This window comes from Cherax quadricarinatus, chromosome 53 (assembly GCF_038502225.1).
Source record: "Cherax quadricarinatus isolate ZL_2023a chromosome 53, ASM3850222v1, whole genome shotgun sequence".
NCBI classification, from domain to species: Eukaryota; Metazoa; Arthropoda; class Malacostraca; order Decapoda; family Parastacidae; genus Cherax; species Cherax quadricarinatus.
In genome coordinates, this window is record NC_091344.1 from 740,978 (window position 1) to 761,704 (window position 20,727).

Consider the following 20,727-nt stretch of genomic DNA (forward strand, 5'->3'; position numbering starts at 1 on the left):
AAGATCCTTTGTGGGCTTAGCAGGTTTTTATAGATCTTTCATTGCCAATTTTTCTTCCATAGCTGCTCCTCTAACTGAGTTGCTTAAGAAAGATGCTCCTTTTGTTTGGACCTTCCGTCAAGAAAGAGCATTCCAAACTCTAAAAGAAAAGCTAACATCTGCTCCAATTTTGAAATTTCCAGATTTTTCTAAGCCCTTCTATCTGACAACTGATGCTAGTTCAATTGGCATAGGTGCCGTACTAGCTCAGAAGACCGATGGCAAGTACAACGCAGTTGCATTTGCTAGCCGAGTCCTTACGAAGGCTGAACGTAATTATACAGTAACTGAGCAAGAAGCTTTAGCAATAGTATGGTCTTTAAAGCACTTCCGAGACATTATTTATCAGTACTCTGTTCATGTCTTGACAGATCATGCTCCACTGATACCCTTATTCCAGAACAAACAACCTACTGGAAGGTTAGCTAGATGGACCTTGACTATCCAAGAGTTCAATCCCACCTTTGAGCATTTACCTGGCAAGTCAAATGTAGTCGCAGATGCCTTATCGCGACATGTTAGTATAGTAACTGCAGACCCTCCATTTAGTGCTGAAGATGTAAAGAATGCTCAACGAACAGATCCCATGTGGTCTGGTGTGATACGATTCCTGCTCCAGGAAGATCTTATTCTGAATGTGAAGCCACCAGCACCCATCAGTGACTTTGTCATGAACCAAGAATTACTGTATCGAACAGCCGAGTTGGGTACTCCTAGCAGAAGAGTATACCAGTTAGTAATTCCACAGTCACTAGTGAATGTAGCCTTACAGCTAGTTCACGATGTACCAGGTGTAGCACACCCTGGTATGGATCGTTCAGTAAAACAAGCCAGATTGAAATACTTTTGGCCTCGAATGGCAACTGATATTTCTGAGTATGTTAGGAAATGTAGTGTCTGCATGCAACATAAAGGCAATGCTAATGGTCCTAATCCAATCCAAGTGTATCCAACTACTAGCGAACCTTGGGAAAGAGTTGCGCTAGATTTGTTAACTAATTTCCGATGTTCCCTCCAAGGTAACAAACATCTGTGTGTTATGGTAGATCATTTCACCAGATATTGCGAGTTAGTTCCTATTGCAGATAAGACTGCCGAGACAGTAGCTAAAGCGTTTAAAGAACGCATTATCTGCAGGCATACCACTCCTAAGTCCCTAGTAACAGATAATGGAGGTGAATTCTGTAATGAAATTCTTGAAAATTTGTGTACCTTGTACAAGATCTCTAAATCCACCATTGTTCCTCATCATCCTGCCAGCAATGGGTTAGCGGAACGAACCAATAAGAAAGTACTTGATGTCTTGAGAGCCACTATCAATCCCAACAGTGAAACTTGGGATGAAGTTATACCTGATGTGCAGTGTGCTATAAATTCTGCTTACAATGTTTCTATAGGTGACACTCCATATTATGCATTGTATGGTGTAGATAAACGTTTGCCTTATGAGTTGTTATATTCTAATCCGAAACCAAATTACAACCCTGATGATTTCATAGCAACTCGTACCAGCTTAGCTCAAAGTGTTTTTAGAAGAATCCGTGAAACACTTCATAAATCAACAGCTGAATTTACAAGAGTCGCAAATACTCGAGTAAAGCCATCCAAAATCAAAGTAGGTTCGAGAGTTATGCTGATTAACTTTAACAAAACGTCTGCAATGCCAAAGCTTGATCAAAAGTTTGTTGGTCCTTATCGAGTAGTTGAACATATCACTGGTAATAAGTATAAGGTTAGAGAGATTAGTACTGGTCAGTATAAAGAATCGCATTTGGATCATATGAAGTTAGTATGTGATGATAATGACGTTCCAACCCAGACTAATGTGACAGACTCTGACAATCCTCCTGATCCTGTACTCTCTTCCTCTGATACTCAGTCAGACGATCAACCTGAATGTCGTTATTCCCTACGTACACGACAGGTATTGAGAAATCCTCAAGTATCATTTGTAACTTCCAATTCAGATTTGCCTCAAATACAGCATGAGTTAGCCAATGCTACAGAGTTTGATCCTCCCAGAGATGACACCCATTCTGCATATGCAAATCTTACCCTAGCAGAGTTGGGGTTAAATGTAAATAACCTGTATAGATGAATAATTACAGTATCAACTTATCAGTATTCAAGAATTTTTTTTTGTGTGTTCGTGTTCTCTCCGCATTCTGAGAGTTAACAGTCTAGATTTGCGTGCACCGAATCTGCCTTTCTGTTAAACACTCTTTCTTTGTATATATTCCTTCCTCAGAATCCGTAGATCACACGAATACAGATCGATCGATCAAAATTTTTTTTTATCACTGTAATCTCAACGTTGAGTTCGTTGTTCATTTGTTGAGTTTTAAGTTGTACTATAGTATACCTTGTATTGCATTACAGTTTCAGTTACGTAAGCTTTCATCCCATTGTTCTAATTATGTATATATAATGTTTACTGTTGTGTACTTTGACATTGTATAGAATCAGCCCAAGCCGTACCTGCCATCTCTAGTTTGTATTAGTTGTATGTCGGGACGACATACATTAGCGTCGCCGAGCTCTCAGTAGTAGTAACCAGTTACCAGTCTCAGTAGTAGTAACCAGTTACCAGTAACCGTCCGTTGACTCAACGACCAACCGTCTCTGCCTGAGTCACGGTCTTTCATATTGTGCTGACCTCAGCAGTATTCAAAGGCCCCCTCACATAGGGTACTGCAGCCGGCTAGTCAGTATTACGAGTGTAACCAAGGAGATAGGTACGGCTGGCAAGGGCTCTGTCCACATAACTGCAATTATACGTAATAACAGCCTACGTGAGTATTTCTTCCCTAATCCACGTATCGAACTCCCACATGATACAACCATCAACACCACCACTACTACCACTACCACCACCATAAACACCACCAGTACCACCACCACTAGTACCACAACCACCACCACTACTGCCACCACAGTCACCACCACCACCACAACCCTCCATTAATACCACCACCACCACCACCATCACTGCCACCACCAACAACACCACCAGTACCACCACCACCATCACTGCCACCACCAACAACACCACCAGTACCATCACCACCATCACCGTTACCACCACAGACATCAACACCACTAACACCACCACTGCTACCACCACAGACAACATCACCACCACCACCACCACCACCACCAATACCACCACCACTGCCACCACCACTACCACCATCACCAATACCACCACCACCAACACCACCACCAATAACAACACCACCAACACCAACACCACCAACGCCATCACCACCACCACCACCACCAATACCACCACCACCACCGCTAGTACTACCACCACAACCCTCCAATACCCCTACTAAAACTGCCCTACCACCACCACAGCCACCACCATCACCACCACCACAGCCGCCACAGTAACCATCACCACCACTACCACTACCACCACCACAGCCACCATTACCACCACAGAAGCCACTGCCACCACTACTACAGTAACCACCACCTCCACCCTTCATTATCACCAATACTACTACCACCCTCAATTACAACAACCACTGTTACCTCTATTACCACAACTACTATTACCACCCTCAATTACAACAACCACTGTTACCTCTATTACCACAACTACTATTACCACCTTCAATTACAACAACCACTGTTACCTCTATTACCACCACTACCATAACCACTACCACCACCCCCACCACCACTACCACCACCACTACCACCACTACCACAACCACTACTACCACCACCATACCACCACTACTACCACCACCACAACTACAACTACCACTACCATTACCACCACTATCACCACCACTACCACTACTACTACCACCACCACCACCACCACTACTACTGCCACAACCACTACTACCGCCACCACTACCACCACCACCACCACCACTTCCACCACCACACAAACCACCACCACCATTAAATACCACCACGAAAGCTGTCACTACCACCACAGCCACCACTACCCTCCATTACCACCACCACCACTATCACTACCACAACCAGCACGACAACAACCACAGCAATCACCACGTAAACCGCAGCCACCACCACCGACACAGCCACCACCACCACCAACAGCCACCATCAGAACCACCACTGTCACTGGTACCACTATCACCACCACCACAACCAATACCATCACCACTACAACCACAGCCACAACCACAACCACCATCATTGAAGTAAGTGGAATATGTGCAAGTAAGAACCAGAAATACCACCATCTCCACCTTCGCTACTACTACCACCGCTGTCGATACCACTACTACCACCACCACCACCACCAAAACAACTACCACCACTACCTTACCACCATAAAAAGCAGTACAACTACCACTACCACAACTACCACCACAGCCACCATCATCACCACAACCACCACCACCACCACCACACAGTCACTACAACCACCACCACTACCACACAGCCACTACAACCACTACACAGTCACCACCCCCACCACTACCACCACCATACAGCCACCCCCCACCACAACCGCACCCATCACCCCCCCCACATCCACTACGATATCCAACATCACTACCACCACCAACACCACATCCCCACCACTAACACTACCACCACGACCACATCCACCACCACGACCACATCCACCACCACTGATATCACATTCACCACCATCGCCACCACATCCACAGCTACCACCATCACCACAAACATATTCACCACCCCATCCACATGCACCACCACCACATCCATTATGTCCACCACCACCACATCCACCCCACCATATCTACCACCACCACCACCACCTCCACCACCAAATCCACCAGTACATCCACCACCACCACATCCACCACCACATCCACACCACCACATCCACTACCACCACATCCTCCACCACCACATCCACCACCACCACATCCACACCACCACATCCACACCACCACATCCACATCACATCCATCACCACATCCATGCAACCACCACCACCCACAGCCACTATCCTTCTCCACCACTACTACGAACCTCAACCACCAACCTTCTAAATCAGTCATTCCTTCCACCACCCACAACCTCTCTCCTAGACCACCATCTCCCCCCTACCACTATCCTCCAACACCACCAACACCCTCAACCATTATCCTCCTCGAAAATCACCAACCTCTACCACTATCCTCCACCACTATCCTCTACCTCCACCCTCAACAACTCTCCTCCACCACTACCCTTAACCACTATCCACCACCCTCAATCACTATCCTCCGCCATTACCCTCAGCCACTATGCACCACCACCACCACCACCCTCCTACATCAATATTTTCCTCCACAACTCTTCCTCTTTCACCACCACTTTTCCCCTCCACCATTCTTTCCCTCCACCATTCTTCCCCTCCACCATTCTTCCCGTCCACCACTCTCCCTCTCCACCACTCTTCTACCTCCACCACACTTCCTCTCCACTACACTTCCTCTTCACCTCTCTTAGGGAAACTTGAGAGACGAGTATCGGATAGATATATAATATAACAAAAAGATGACTGTTGGTCTGGTGTAGTCATCTTGTCGATGACAGCATGAGACCCCTGCCGCCTCCCCCAGGTGTCTCCTCCGATTTCTGCTATCTGGTTCCCCTTTGGTTGAAAGAGAGCGGCTTTCTGCTGTCTGGTTCCTCTTGGACTGAAAGAGAGCAGCTTTCCATAAACATATTGTTGTAATATGAGCAGGAAATGCTAGGTAAGACCACTTTCCTTACCTGTGTGTTAGGCTTGGGCCTGATTATAACTGCCTCGATGGTTAGCCCTATTCACCTAACATCTACCCTAGGCACAGCAGTGATAAATAGGCGGATGTCGGGTAAAATAGTGACTTACCTGGCTCATTGTAACAGGAACTTTTGCCGTTTCTAGGTCGAGGGAGGCCGATATCGATGGCTTGGTTGAAGAGTGACTTCGGACGTCTTCACTTCTGTTGTCTGCTGTGCACATTGAACGCCCCTTGACGACTCTCATTTGTTCACAAGTTCGACTTGTCAACTGTATCTATGGATAATATCCACAAGTAGGGGAAAAGTTCTTCCTATATAACTAGTACACAAATGAGCGACATGGAGAATAATTCTCCCGAGGCACTTGCTTCACTCGCAATATATCAGTAATTATATGTGGCAGGAAGAGTCCTGGAGATTACCAGTAAACAACTCAGGTTTCATGAATATACACGAATATGGCCACGAATGTTTTTGCATTTTAATGCTGCATGGCCTGCCCGGCGACACCTCAGTCGCTTCGTCACATCTTCATTGATCTAATTCAAACTGCCATCTAACTGTTGCAACCTCTCGCACCTTCGTTTTCAGGCTGGTTTCTGCTGACCTAAGGGCTACAGTAGTTAGGTGCTAGCACCTAACTACTGTAGCCCAACAAAGTCAGAAAGTGCGTATTCCTTGATTCCTAGTTGCGGGTTGTAAGGCATAATGACCCTAGTTATATTATCGGTTTAGAGGCAAATTATCTTGAATTTTTAATAGACTTGGAAATAGTAACTGCCTTAGAGAAACGCATGGATGAAACAAGTTGCAGATACTCCTGTAAAGAAGGAAGATGTCTGCTGTACATGTGTGAACTTCAGTGTGACCAATCCCATTAGAGAATGTCTAATTATGCAGAGTTAGAAACACATGTTAAGATAAATGGGCGTTCTGGTATGATTTAATTTAAAACTGCAAGAAATACGATCTTGCTTCATTGCTGATGTTGCAGGAAAAGAAGAGGTCCTGACCATCTAACCCACACCAGCATCTCTAATTTGGGAAAGTAGAGAGAGAGGGGCCCTGGCCCTCCTCGACAGGGGTCATCGTCCCCTGTGGAGAAAATTTCACTACTCTTACCCTTCCGCCACTCTTCCCTCTCCACCATTCGCCCCCTCCACCACCTCACACTACGATTTATGAATTCCATGACTACTCGACAGACAATAATTATTATCAAGCAGTGTCTAGTGGAGAGTTCAACTATGTGGACTATTACTTAATTATGTGGACTTGTGTTTAACTATGTGGACTCCCATAATTTTACATATTCTCAAAAAAAAGTGATAAAAAAATAGATATTCTCATAATTAGTATTATTTTTCGAATATGTTCAACCAATTTTTGTATCGTTTGCTCAAAAAAATGTGACCTGTATTTGATCCCCTCTCTCCATCCGTTCATCCCTGTTTCCATCTCCCCCTCCTCCCTTCTATCTTCCTGTTTCTTCCTACCCTTCCTCCTTACCTTCGTTTTTCTCTCTTTTACGTCTCTCCCTCCCTTCAACCCTTCTCTCCTTCCCTCGCTCGTTGCACCAACTCACCGAAGATGTGGAATGCGTAGTAGGCCTTCAGTTGTAGGGGCGCCTTGTCACTCATGACGGAGACCAGGTCGAGGAAGTCTTCAAAACTTAGTTTATGGTCCCGTTGAGAGGAGAACACACGCAATATCCTGTCCCGGAACGGGTTGTGCTACGCAGACAAACAGTAATGTTAGAGGTGGTGATACGGTGAGGTTGGTGATACAGTAATGTTGATGATATAAGGATGTTGGTTTTACAAGGATGCTAATGATATATTGGTGTTAGTAAGATAATAATGGAGTGATATAAGGATGTTGGTCATGTAGGGATGTTGGTGATATAAGGATATTGTTGACACAAGAATGTTAGTACGCGGTACAGAAACGTAAGTGATACAGATATTATATAGATATAGTAATACTGGTGATACAGAAATGTTGATACTGGAATATTAGTGATACAGGAATATTAGTGCTACAAGAATAATAATGGTACAGGAATAATGATGATACAGGATTACTGTTGACACAGAGTAATTGTCATACAGAAATATCTATGATAATTTTGATAATGCAAGGCAGTTACATACAACAAAGATGACTTGAGAGTTAGCATCACCAGAGAAATATCACCAGAAGCACATATATCTATATGACTTCAGCGGCACAGTAACACTAGTCGATCTATTAACTACTACCACAAATCTTATAATCTTTAAGTCTTTAAGTACAACATAAGTAAAGCTTATCTTAGAGTAAGGTACATCAGTATGTAAAGAAATTAGAGAAGATACACAAGTTCATATCTAAACTGAGGGAAGTGGAATATGACTAGAAACTTTTATGAAATTCGATCTACCAGCTCTAGAAAAAAGAACTATAGGGGATATGATCATAACGTGAAAAATACTCATGGACTAGATACAATGGAGAGAGATAGCCTAAGATACGAGAATGAGCCTTAGATATACTGGCATTCAGTACTGCGTATTACCCGCAGGGATATTAGGATTTTTTTTTTCATTCTGTGTGTAACAAGTATGATGAAATAAACAGTGTGGAGTAGGTTAACGCCTCGCAATGTTTAAAATGTCGAACCTGGAAACCAGAAATCAATAAAACTTATTGACAGTATTTACGAGGCTAATTCCAGTCCCTTACTAACAGGTAGAACCATGGCAAACAGTATGAACAAGTCGCCTGTTCCTTTGCTACCCCTGTTCACCAAGCAGTGAATACGTACGATAATGTGTCTTCAAAATTTGCAATAGCTCTGCTATTAAAGCTTCCTTGACTAATGATCCTGTAAAGTAATGTTGGAAACTATCCTCAACAACCTACGGAATTCTCCTGGCCTGAGCTGACAGATTTGATTATATCATGTGTGAAACCCAGTCTGAAATATACCGATAAAGCACCAAGCAAGATGAATCTGTTTCTTTGGCTTCATCCATGTAAATTTTCACAAAAATCAATGCAACCATTCACTGCAATTGTGCCTAATTTTATAATTAGTCACATCCTGAAAAAACTTTCATGCATGAAATAATAATAACAGGACACTGCTATCATTGCTCTGCTCCTGTAACTACTAGTAAGTAATTAAGAAACAGGTAACCTCGATCCCTTGATAAGTGGTGGAATAACACTAAATGGCACTTACAGTTTGGGCGCTTTCCAAGAATATAAAAATATGTAAGATATATAGTGATAATATATAATGATCCAAAATGAAATAATTTCGTCTGTCAAACCTTCAGTTCAGGCAGCTCCTCAATGGTTTCAGCTGGGTAGCGTGTAGCTTTGTTATTGGCAACGTTGGAGCCTATCAGTCCCTCCCACCTGCTCCACGCCCTGGCCATCAGAAAGGAAAATGACGCATAGATGTTAGTTGCCTGAACAAATATTTCCTGTTCCTATGTACATACACAGTAAGAAAATATTTCACGGAAGTCCAGCTCTTCAAGGATATTAAACTAAATATGAAACTATAATGTTCGCTGTATCTCTCTCACGTGATAATTTCCTTTCTTGTCAGGAAGGTAAGATCCTCGTATTCTTGCAGCTCTTCTTCCAAAAAGGAGCTCTTGTTGTTACCCATCCTGTGTGTCAGCCTTCCTTAAAGACTACCTGTTACTACTGCTGTCTTTCTGTCTCTCCTGCTGTCTCCGGTATCTCTTCTGCTGGCTTTTTCTCTCTTGGTTTCTCTATCTTCCACTGTTTCTGTGTTCCCATTGAAACATTCAAAATAAAGAATTAATATTATTTGTAAGAATTAGGTTCAAGTCAATTATTTGTCATTTAGTGTTATGAGAGTTTGAAACTGGAGGACTATAAGGTGCACTTATCCTCTGATGTAATTATTTGTTATTGAGCTGAGGTGAACGAATGCAACAGTTCTTAATCATAATTTGATCATAGATTATTTAATATCGACAAGTTGATAAAGCGGACACATGTGTGCAATATCTGGGAATCATAAGAAGCCTATTCCAACATTCGCAATGTAATTTTTAGTGCACTTTATTATATTTTATCATATTCTATATTTTATAAAAAATGCTTTTTCTTGAAAATATTTTTAAAAGTACCTATATATATAGTAATCAAAAGAGGGGATGGGCAGCTAAGAAATCAATAAATTCAATTAAAGAGAGAAATAAAAAAAGGAATAAGAAAAGCAAAAATAAATTATGGGGCTAAAGTCGCAAGGGATTCGAAGACTAACCCAAAAGGGTTCTTTCAGGTATACAGAAGTAAGATTAAGGACAAGATAGGCCCACTCAAGAGTAACTCTGGTCAGATCACTGACAGTGATAAGGATATGTGTGAAATTTTCAATACCTACTTCCTCTCAGTTTTTACCCAGGTAAATACTAGCGAAATTCCTGAAATTATAGATTATGTAGAACAGGATGATGATAAACTATGCACGATTGCGGTAACTAGTGACATGGTCCTCAGACAAATAGAGAAAATAAAACCTAACAAACCCCCAGGCCCTGATGAACTGTTTGTAAGGGTGTTAAAGGAATGTAAAGAGGAACTTAACATACCTTTGGCTAATCTTTTTAACATATCACTACAAACTGGCATAGTGCCTGATAAGTGGAAAATGGCAAATGTAATACCTATTTACAAGGCAGGTGACAGGTCCTTGGCTTCGAACTATAGACCAATAAGCCTTACCTCCACAGTGGGAAAATTTATGGAATCAATAATTGGGAAAGCAATTCGTAGCCATCTTGATAGGCATAGATTGATAATGAATCTCAACACGGTTTTACAAAAGGGCGTTCCTGTCTTACGAATTTACTAACTTTTTTCACTAAGGTATCTGAGGAGGTAGATCATGGTAATGAATATGATATTGTGTATATGGACTTCAGTAAGGCTTTCAATAGAGTTCCACATCAGAGGCTATTGAGGAAACTTACGGCACACGGAATAGGAGGAGAAAATTTTTCCTGGGTAGAGGCATGGCTGACAAATAGGCAGCAGAGAGTTTGCATAAATGGGGAGAAATCAGAATGGGGGCATGTCACAAGCGGTGTTCCGCAGGGGTCAGTGTTGGACCCGTTGTTGTTCACAATTTACATAAACGACGTAGATGAGGGAATAAATAGCGACATAAGCATTTTTGCTGATGACACCAAAATAGGCCGTCCAATTCATTTTAATGAGGACATTAGATCACTCCAGGATGATTTGAATGGACTGATGCAGTGATCGGAGAAGTGGCAGATGCAGTTTAAAATAGACAAATGCAAAGTTCTAAATGTTGTACAGGAAATTAACCATGCTACATTTAAACTAAATGTATTACGGATTGCGAAAAGGATTTAGGAGTTCTGGTTAGCAGTAATCTGAAACCAAGACAGCAATGTATTAGTGTTCGCAATAAAGCTAACAGAATTCTTGGCTTCATATCTAGAAGTATAAATAATAGAAGTCCTCAGGTTGCTCTTCAACTCTATATATCCTTGGTTAGGCCTCATTTAGACTATGCTGCTCAGTTCTGGTCGCCGTATTACAGAATGGATATAAATGCTCTGGAAAACGTACAGAGGAGGATGACAAAGATGATCCCATGTATCAGAAATCTTCCTTATGAGGATAGACTGAGGGCCCTGAATCTGCACTCTCTCGAAAGGCGTAGAATTAGGTGGGATATGATCGAGGTGTATAAATGGAAAATAGGAATAAATAAAGGAGATGTAAATAGCATGCTGAAAATTTCCAGCCAAGACAGGACTCGCAGCAATGGTTCAAGTTGGACAAATTCAGATTCAGGAAGGATATAGGAAAGCACTGGTTTGGTAATAGAGTTGTGGATGAGTGGAACAAACTCCCGAGTACAGTTATAGAGGCTAAAACGTTTATTACCATTTATTACCAAGCCTATTGGGTGATGTCTTGGTAGCGGGGAGTAAATGATACGTCTTCGGAGGCTTATTTTATTTGCAAAGTCGTAATGGGTACACAGGCTTGTGTGTTTGTGCCCATGGCCCGGGAGGGCCATGCCCGCGTAGGAGAGAGGAGTGGACACTTCTTGACTCAGTGAAAGGTGTCGCCAGATAGCGAGTGGGACCAACGTCCCACTGACCTGGGCAGGCCTAGAGAGGGCAGCACCTGAGTGCCGCGAAATATGAACTAAGCTGGCAGACAGCATTGGCTGTCTGTGCAGACAGTCCAGGCTGTCTACACGTTGTGTTGTTTTAAAAATAGCTTAGATAAATACAAGAGTGGGTGTGGGTGGGTGTGAGTTGGACCTGACTAACTTGTGCTACTAGGTCTGATGCTGTGCTCTTTCCTTAAGTGGAACTGACCTGACTAGGTGGGTCATTGGACTAATCCGGGGGGGGGACATGGGCCTGCTCCGCATGGGTCAGTAGGCCTGTTGCAGTGTTCCTTCTTTCTTATGTTCTTAGTTTTGTTAGTAAGAAATATTTCGAGGTGGTAATGATTCAGGACGGACCGAAATAAAGTCTAAAGTTCGTTTCCAAATTGCGTGTTAATCGTGAATATATGTTTTACTTTACGTATTATTTTCACATTCTCAGCCATTAAAAGAAAAAATGTGAATCGCCTAAGTGTACCGTAGCTCGGATGGTAGCGCACTCAGCACGCACATTGAATATACGTGGTTCGATCCTCGGTGGTGTTTTCTTGCACCTGCTGTCCCTGTTCACCTAGCAGCAAATAGGCACCTGGGTGTTGGTTGACTGGTGTGGTTCGCATCCTGGGGGACAAGATTAACCTAAGTCGCCCGAAATGCTTTGCATAACAAGGGGCTTTCTTCGTCGTATGTCATTGATGTCTGCTAGGTCTTTATAAACTGTATCACATACTTACACAAATAAATATTTTTAGTATTATTACTAAGTTACATCAGAAATAGTGAGCGACCGACCGTTTCCTTTCCCCTCCCTTCCCCAGCTAATCCATTTTGACACCCGGGGCTAAATCACGTTCAGGCAGGAGATGACAACAAATGTTTCCAACTGAGGTGGTATAGGAGAGCCTATGTTTCACGACAAAAGTGGTACGATACACAAATAACCCGCACATAAGGGAGAGAAGCTTATGACGACATCTGGACCATTTACAAGTCACACTAACACAAAAACCTGAGGGACCCAGTATATACAACGAGGGGAGCAGGGACGAGAAAAAGAGAGGGAGAAAGAAGTGGTGGTAGTAGGGGAAGTAGTGGTAGAAAGGATAGTGAAACGAGGCAAAAGTGGAAATAGCAGTAGTGTTAATAGTAGTAGAAATGGAGAAGTAGAAGTAGATTAAGTGTAAGAACTCGAAAAGGAGCACTGTAGGAGAGCCACTGGCTCACAAGGGTGTGGGACCAAAAACATAGGGATGCGGGGGAGGGGCGGTTGAACTGAAGACATAGCACATCTAGGCAAAAAAAAAGAAGACAAGGGAAAATAGGAAAAAAGAAGAGGAAATAAGAGGAGGAAAGGAGAGGAGGAAAGGAGAGGAGGAGAAGAAAAGATCAGGTCAAGTGTTTTGAGGCTTGGAGCATTTGAAAATGTAATGAGAAAGGATGGCATCTACAGAGACAAAGCCAGAACTAAAATAAATATTTAGAAAAATTGAGTATAAGGGATGCTTCAACAAGAGGGCGACTGTGAAGGCTAAAAGAATGGAAGACAGTTTTAGCAGAGGACCAGTCAATAAGCTGACTGATCTCTAATATGACGGAAAAGAGCATTATTGGTGTCGGCATTATTTATGACAGCATTATCTGTGCTCTTTAAGTCTGTCAGAAAGAGAGCTGCCAGTTTCTCCAAAGTATTGAAGAGGACAAGAGAAGCATGAGATAGAGTAGAATCAGGAGACATCAGTACCAGGAGGAGAGGTACGAACTCATGGAATCATTATTTGATTCTTAAACTTCCTTTACACTACGCTAGTGGCTAACTTATTCTTATAATATACTAGTGACGTAGATTGTACAAGTAATGTAATCTAGATTGTACTTGTTAGGTAACTGAAAGATTACTGATAACTCCATTTTTTACAGAACCATGAAAGACTAAATTTTTTGTAGACGTCATTTGAGGATATATTCTGAATGATTTGTAGTCAAGATTTAATAGTCTTCTTGCACAATATCCAGTGTAGTACCATGTTTTCAGTCACAACTCATTCTTCACTTTACGAATCACTATTATTTTGACGGGTATTGATTGGAGTATCAGATGCTGAGGCTAGGAAGCTCACCCTACCTTAGGTATCAGAACGCTATGTCAAGCACTGGTAGGAATTGTAGATTTTCACTAGCTTATTAATTCGAGAGGGTCAACAACCCAGGGTAACCAAAGAAAGCCAAGCACTGTGGGTTATTTTAAATAGGAATTCTTAGTCCTTCCACCCTAGGATGTGACCCACAACAGCCGATTAATTATTAGGCATCTATATTAGGCAATACATGTAAGGAAACTAGCCAAACGTCTCGCCTTTCCTGGAGAGTAGAACCAGATAATTTCACTTTGTACCCGAATGAATACATAACAGGAAAACACTGCAGTGGAGCAACTGACCCGCGCTCTGCATACTCTTTTCCGACTAGACAACCCGCACTTTTATTGGTACAACTTATTTTTTAAAACTTCGCAATTATTATATTACTTTCCGATATCTTTCTTGCCCTCCACCTCGTGTTATTCAGAGATTCATTATATATCTTGGCGATAAAACACACTTTTCGCCTTACAGATTTTTTCCTGGGGAGAGCACTTCTTACAAACTACGTGCACAAGACTGTAGATCACACTGCTGCAGGTGTTTACGGGTCTGCTGTGAGCAGGTGTGACACAGGTACTTAATGCAGCATTTTACCTTATTTATTTTCATTGATATGCATATATATTTTTACTAAAACACTTAAATGAAACTGTCTTTTGCAATTAGACTTTGTAAAATAGAACATAAGTAATTATACAGCAGAAAGTGCAATGATATTTAACTGCAGCTGAAGCCACTGTTGCCAACAGTGCTAATACCGACTACTTCAGCGATATCTCTGTGCGTGTTCACTGTGTCAACATATCGCTGCCAACACTTTAAATGAAAGAGCGCATATTCATACACCGGCAGGGTGTTACCCTGTGTAATGTACACTAAGAGTTTATTTTAATCTAGATTTTTTTAGGTTTTGAAGTAGTAAGTATTTTTCTTGCAACCTAAAGACCAATGTATCATTGGAAGGTTTTCAACCCAACCAACTAAAGCTAGAAACCGAAAGTATCGTCGCAAATGTTTTCACTTATTAAATAAAATAAATCGATTTAGTTCAAGCATTTCATCACTTCTGTTTTCATTGGTTGTATTGCTTGACGTCACTGCCAAACACAATCTTATGCTCCGTAATCAATAGGACATTAAAGAACATAATTGTTACGTGATGCAAATGAGCCTTAATGTATCCTAGATAATTCAGGAAGGTATAAATGGCTCGTAGCTCAGTACTATTCTGCAAGAGACTTGGACCTGCCTCGCATGGGCCAGTAGGCCTGCTGCAGTGTTCCTTCGTTCTTATGTTCTTATGTTAAGTGTTTTGCCGGTGAGGATGGAAGTATACATTAGGTAGGGCTGGACTTAGGAACAAACAGAGGTAGGATAATAAGTTCTAGCCTGTAATTTCAACCGAATAAGTATAAAAAGTCAGTTACAGCAATAACTAACCTAGATCCCTATCACTATTAAATCACAGAACAGGTGGAGCTCGATTCCGTGGCAGTGAGCTTCAGGAGTCACCTGCATGATTCGAGTCCCTCCCATTCTGTGATTTGTTGCAATCGTGTTATGATTTCGTGAGTCCTATGATTCTTCTCAATTGTTAAGAATCATGATGCAAAACATAAATTTGCTTCAGTAATATAAAAACTCCAACAGATCTCGTAGAGCGGATGAAGTTCTTTAATTTCCTGGAAAAACAAGGAAACCGCCCGTGGAACCTTGGAATCATCTAAAACACAGAACTTTTAGTTAAATCACTGGGATGGAGAATGGCTAAACCGGCTAAAGCCATATATGATCGCAGGGAGCCATGGTATATATGCAGAGTATACACTATTGCCCAGTTTAGGAAATGGAATATCGTTGCTACTTTAGGTCTAGGCGACTCGCGGGTTTAATGACCCTCGTGCAGTCGATTGGCCTTATATTTATCAAATTAACAATTCAACTTTTCAATTACAGTTCACTTCAATAATTAATCATTCGCTTTCAGGATGACGCAAACTTCCACGTCATTCGTTAACACAAGCCTATCTGATGTTATCCTGATGCCAAATGACTTCGAACAGGTTATAAATGACATGCCCATGCACTCTGCCCCAGGGCCAGACTCATGGAACTCCGTGTTCATCAAGAACTGCAAGAAGCCCCTATCACGAGCTTTTACCATCCTATGGAGAGGGAGCATGGACACGGGGGTCGTCCCACAGTTACTAAAAACAACAGCCATAGCCCCACTCCACAAAGGGGGCAGTAAAGCAATAGCAAAGAACTACAAACCGATAGACACTAACATCCCATATCATAAAAATCTTTGAAAGGGTCCTAAGAAGCAAGATCACCACCCATATAGAAACCCATCAATTACACAACCCAGGGCAACATGGGTTTAGAACAGGTCGCTCCTGTCTGTCTCAACTATTGGATCACTACGACAAGGTCCTAGATGCACTAGAAGACAAAAAGAATGCAGATGTAATATATACAGACTTTGCAAAAGCCTTCGACAAGTGTGACCATGGCGTAATAGCGCACAAAATGCGTGCTAAAGGAATAACGGGAAAAGTCGGTCGATGGATCTATAATTTCCTCACTAACAGAACACAGAGAGTAGTAGTCAACAGAGTAAAGTCCGAGGCAGCTACGGTGAAAAGCTCTGTTCCACAAGGCACAGTACTTGCTCCCATCTTGTTCCTCATCCTCATATCTGACATAGACAAGGATGTCAGCCACAGCACCGTGTCTTCCTTTGCAGATGACACCCGAATCTGCATGACAGTGTCTTCCATTGCAGACACTGAAAGGCTCCAGGCGGACATCAACTAAATCTTTCAGTGGGCTGCAGAAAACAATATGAAGTTTAACGATGAGAAATTTCAATTACTCAGATATGGCAAACACGAGGAAATTAAATCTTCATCAGAGTACAAAACAAATTCTGGCCACAAAATAGAGCGAAACACCAACGTCAAAGACCTGGGAGTGATCATGTCGGAGGATCTCACCTTCAAGGACCATAACATTGTATCAATCGCATCTGCTAGAAAAATGACAGGATGGATAATGAGAACCTTCAAAACTAGGGAGGCCAAGCCCATGATGACACTCTTCAGGTCACTTGTTCTATCTAGACTGGAATACTGCTGCACACTAACAGCACCTTTCAAGGCAGGTGAAATTGCTGACCTAGAAAATGTACAGAGAACCTTCACGGCGCGCATAACGGAGATAAAACACCTCAATTACTGGGAGCGCTTGAGGTTCCTGAACCTGTATTCCCTGGAACGCAGGCGGGAGAGATACATGATTATATACACCTGGAAAATCCTAGAGGGACTAGTACCGAACTTGCACACGAAAATCACTCACTACAAAAGCAAAAGACTTGGCAGACGATGCAACATCTCCCCAATGAAAAGCAGGGGTGTCACTAGCACGTTAAGAGACCATACAATAAGTGTCAGGGGCCCGAGACTGTTCAACTGCCTCCCAGCATACATAAGGGGGATTACCAACAGACCCCTGGCAGTCTTCAAGCTGGCACTGGACAAGCACCTAAAGTCGGTTCCTGACCAGCCGGGCTGTGGCTCGTACGTTGGTTTGCGTGCAGCCAACAGTAACAGCCTTGTTGATCAGGCTCTGATCCACCAGGAGGCCTGGTCACAGACCGGGCCTCGGGGGCGTTGACCCCCGGAACTCTCTCCAGGTAATCTCCAGGTACATAGCCTTGTCTACGTTCGTAGAAAATCCAGTCATAAAATAGATTATATACAAGTCTCAGAACATTTAAGCTCATTTTATCAGAGTTACAAGAGACGAACATTGATGCTTTGTCAACTTAACTTACACGCGTTGTTTAATTTGAAGGTAAAATTCGGATGGCAGCCAATCTTTGTCACTATTCTTCAAATTAACACCATTACACGCACTATAGCTAATTTTCACTCAGAATACATGTATTCCGGGTACTGGGAGTGGAGGAGCCAACACAACAAATCTACCGCAAACACTGACGCCGTCCTGGTGAGCGGTAGTCACAATGCCTATGATAACTCGTCAGAATGGTATTAGCATTCTGATAACCCATATCCTGTGATAAGACAGATTCCAGTTAACACTATGCTGCCCAATTCCTTTCATACTTTTCTACAAATTATCGAATATATACTAATGCTCCTATTTACAAATTTATAATTCCAATTACTTAAAAAACAATAGATTAGCTGTGATGATAATTTGAGAGATGTTGGTAGTTAGGCAGTTAATAATGTTGGTAATGAATGGGTGATACACTTAATAGTGAGGAACTGGTAATCGATATAGATTTAATTCGTCTATGTTAAGGCTAAGATAAAATATTACGCCATGTTTGACAGCAAACATATATTTATATGGAAGTGGTATGGCGATGCCGCTAAGTTGTAGGTTAAGTGGCAAGTTGGCACTGATCAAAACACTTAAGGAAATGTTTCGCTAGTTGTGGCGAAACGTTTCGTATGAACTTGATCAGTGCACACATGTCTTTTACCCTTCATATATTTACTTATAAGATCTTTAACTAAATCCGAGTGTATAGCTCTGTCTCCTTATACGAAATAATTTCATTGGATGGATCTTGACTTACTTTAGCTCACTTTTATTTGTAGTTTTTGGTTAAAAAGCTATCATGAATTTAATGAATATTATCACCTTGTAGCGGAGTTAAATATTCTGTATTCTCAAATGTTCTTCAGATTTCCGAGGATCTGAAGTTGCAAGTGCTAATAAATTATATAATAAAAATGTAAATACTAATCTCTAAAAAAGTACCCATAAAACTTTTGAAATTCCAAAATATTTAAACAAATAAGAGATACTGAAATACCCCATTGATTGCTGAAAATATTTTAAATTTTTAGATATATAAATGGTTCAGAAAATCTAAGTTGATGAATGAGAAACTCGTGCAACACTTGGGTATCTGTATTGTGGAAACGTATCGCCAGCCAGTGGCTTCCTCAGTCAAATACAAAAAGAATGGTGAAAGATCAGAAAGTTTGATGTAATCAGTCCCTCAGCCTAGAGTCGATGTGTCCAGTCCATCAATCTTGATAAAAATATGCGCAGAGAAGGAAGGAGCTTACATGCTGCTGACAGGTGAGGCGGAAGAGTAGGAGACTGTCACCATGGAAAATTCAGCAAGTAGAAACAGGTCATACCTATAGGTTGCGCGCGCGTGTTTATAGATATATGCAACCTGTAGCTTTTTATGTTGCAGAAATGAGTAGAAAGTCGTTGTAGATCAGTTCAAGGGAAAGTCTCAAGCTAGAATGAGTAGGCATCAAAGCCCATCGACATTAAATATTTAGTAATAACCTAGCGACCACAACATTACTTACATCACATATCACGAACATGCTGTCAGACTCATATCGTATCGTTATAAAAGACAAATATTCTCATCTCCAAAGTAGCTGGCATCGATCACAGGAAAATTCCATAAAGAAAATGAGCATAGGGGAAGCAGTAGATGGACAAAACAATCACATTTACAAAGGCTGGCCCTCTCCACCGTTAGGTAGACGCTGGTTTATCAATATGGTTGAATGGGGCAGCAGGACCTCGATAATACTCAATATGTCAGTGTACAACTTCATTTGCGACTGTTTGAAGTTGATTAGAAGAGTCATTATCCAGATATCATACGGTAACAAAATCTAGGGCCTGGCTATATAACTGTCCATTGGTCTGTTACTCATGCAGTTTCACAAAAGCTGCCCAAAGGCAATACAAGAACTTTGACAATTTGAAGCTGATCGAATAAGTCGTCCTCCAGTTATAAACTTAAATTTTGGAAACCATACCACGGGCGGGGATAGAACTCGCGATCAGAGAGTCTCAAAACTCCAGACCGTCGCGTTAGTGGCTAACGCGACGGTCTGGAGTTTTGAGACTCTCTGGTCGCGGGTTCTATCCCCGCCCGTGCTATGGTTAGTGATTCACCATCCTTGTTAGGGTTAAAAAATGTTATAAAAACATAATTTATTGTTTCTAATTTTCTTTTATCATTTATCTTCTATTTAAAATTTCCTAGATTCCTGTAATAAAAAATTTGATCAGCGGGTCATCATATGGCTAAGACCCTCGTAAGGAAACTCTTGTCCTGTTTCCTGACGAACCTTACCTAACCTAACCAGTAGTCGGGCGTCGTTGAATTTCATCAGGTGATTAGCTGAATTCCGGTGTTGTACACAGGCATTGTTCAAGTTGTATTAATAAGAACATAAGATAAGAACTTGCCTACAAGGCAAGTTCTTATCAAAACGACCTCTACCCAAAGCAACCCAAAAATTAACTCCCTTACCCAATGACTCCAATCAAACCCAGCCCCTCCCACTCATATATTTGTCCAATCTCTTCTTAAAGCTACCCAAGGTCCTAGCCTCTATCACCCTACTGGGAAGATTGTTCCATGCATCCACAACTCTGTTTGAGAACCAGTACTTGCCTTTGTCCTTTCTAAATCTAAATTTATCCAACTTAAATCCATTATTTCTGGTTCTTACCTGGTTCGACACCTTCAGTACTTTATTAATATCTCCTTTGTTTATGCCCGTCATCCACTTATGCACTTCAATGATATCTCCCCTCATT

At 41.8% G+C, this 20,727-nt stretch overlaps 1 protein-coding gene across 5 annotated transcripts in view; it reads right to left on the reverse strand.

Annotated features, from left to right (window-relative positions):
* LOC128692421 (calcium and integrin-binding protein 1) overlaps nucleotides 1-18,139 on the reverse strand; it is a 37,370-nt gene extending 19,231 nt beyond the window's left edge. The window contains exons 1-4 of one of the 5 annotated variants that reach the window (XM_070096270.1): nucleotides 17,942-18,139; nucleotides 9,354-9,561; nucleotides 9,093-9,192; nucleotides 7,361-7,508 (exon numbers count right to left, since the gene is read on the reverse strand). In XM_070096270.1, the coding sequence (XP_069952371.1) occupies nucleotides 7,361-7,508; nucleotides 9,093-9,192; nucleotides 9,354-9,439 (334 nt within the window). In that variant the 5' untranslated portion in view covers nucleotides 9,440-9,561; nucleotides 17,942-18,139. Of the gene's footprint in view, nucleotides 1-7,360; nucleotides 7,509-9,092; nucleotides 9,193-9,353; nucleotides 9,562-14,396; nucleotides 14,420-14,569; nucleotides 14,682-17,941 lie in introns of those variants that run through there. The other 4 variants (XM_070096274.1, XM_070096272.1, XM_070096271.1 and 1 more) reach the window with 4 other exon arrangements.
* Nucleotides 18,140-20,727: the final 2,588 nt, after the last annotated feature.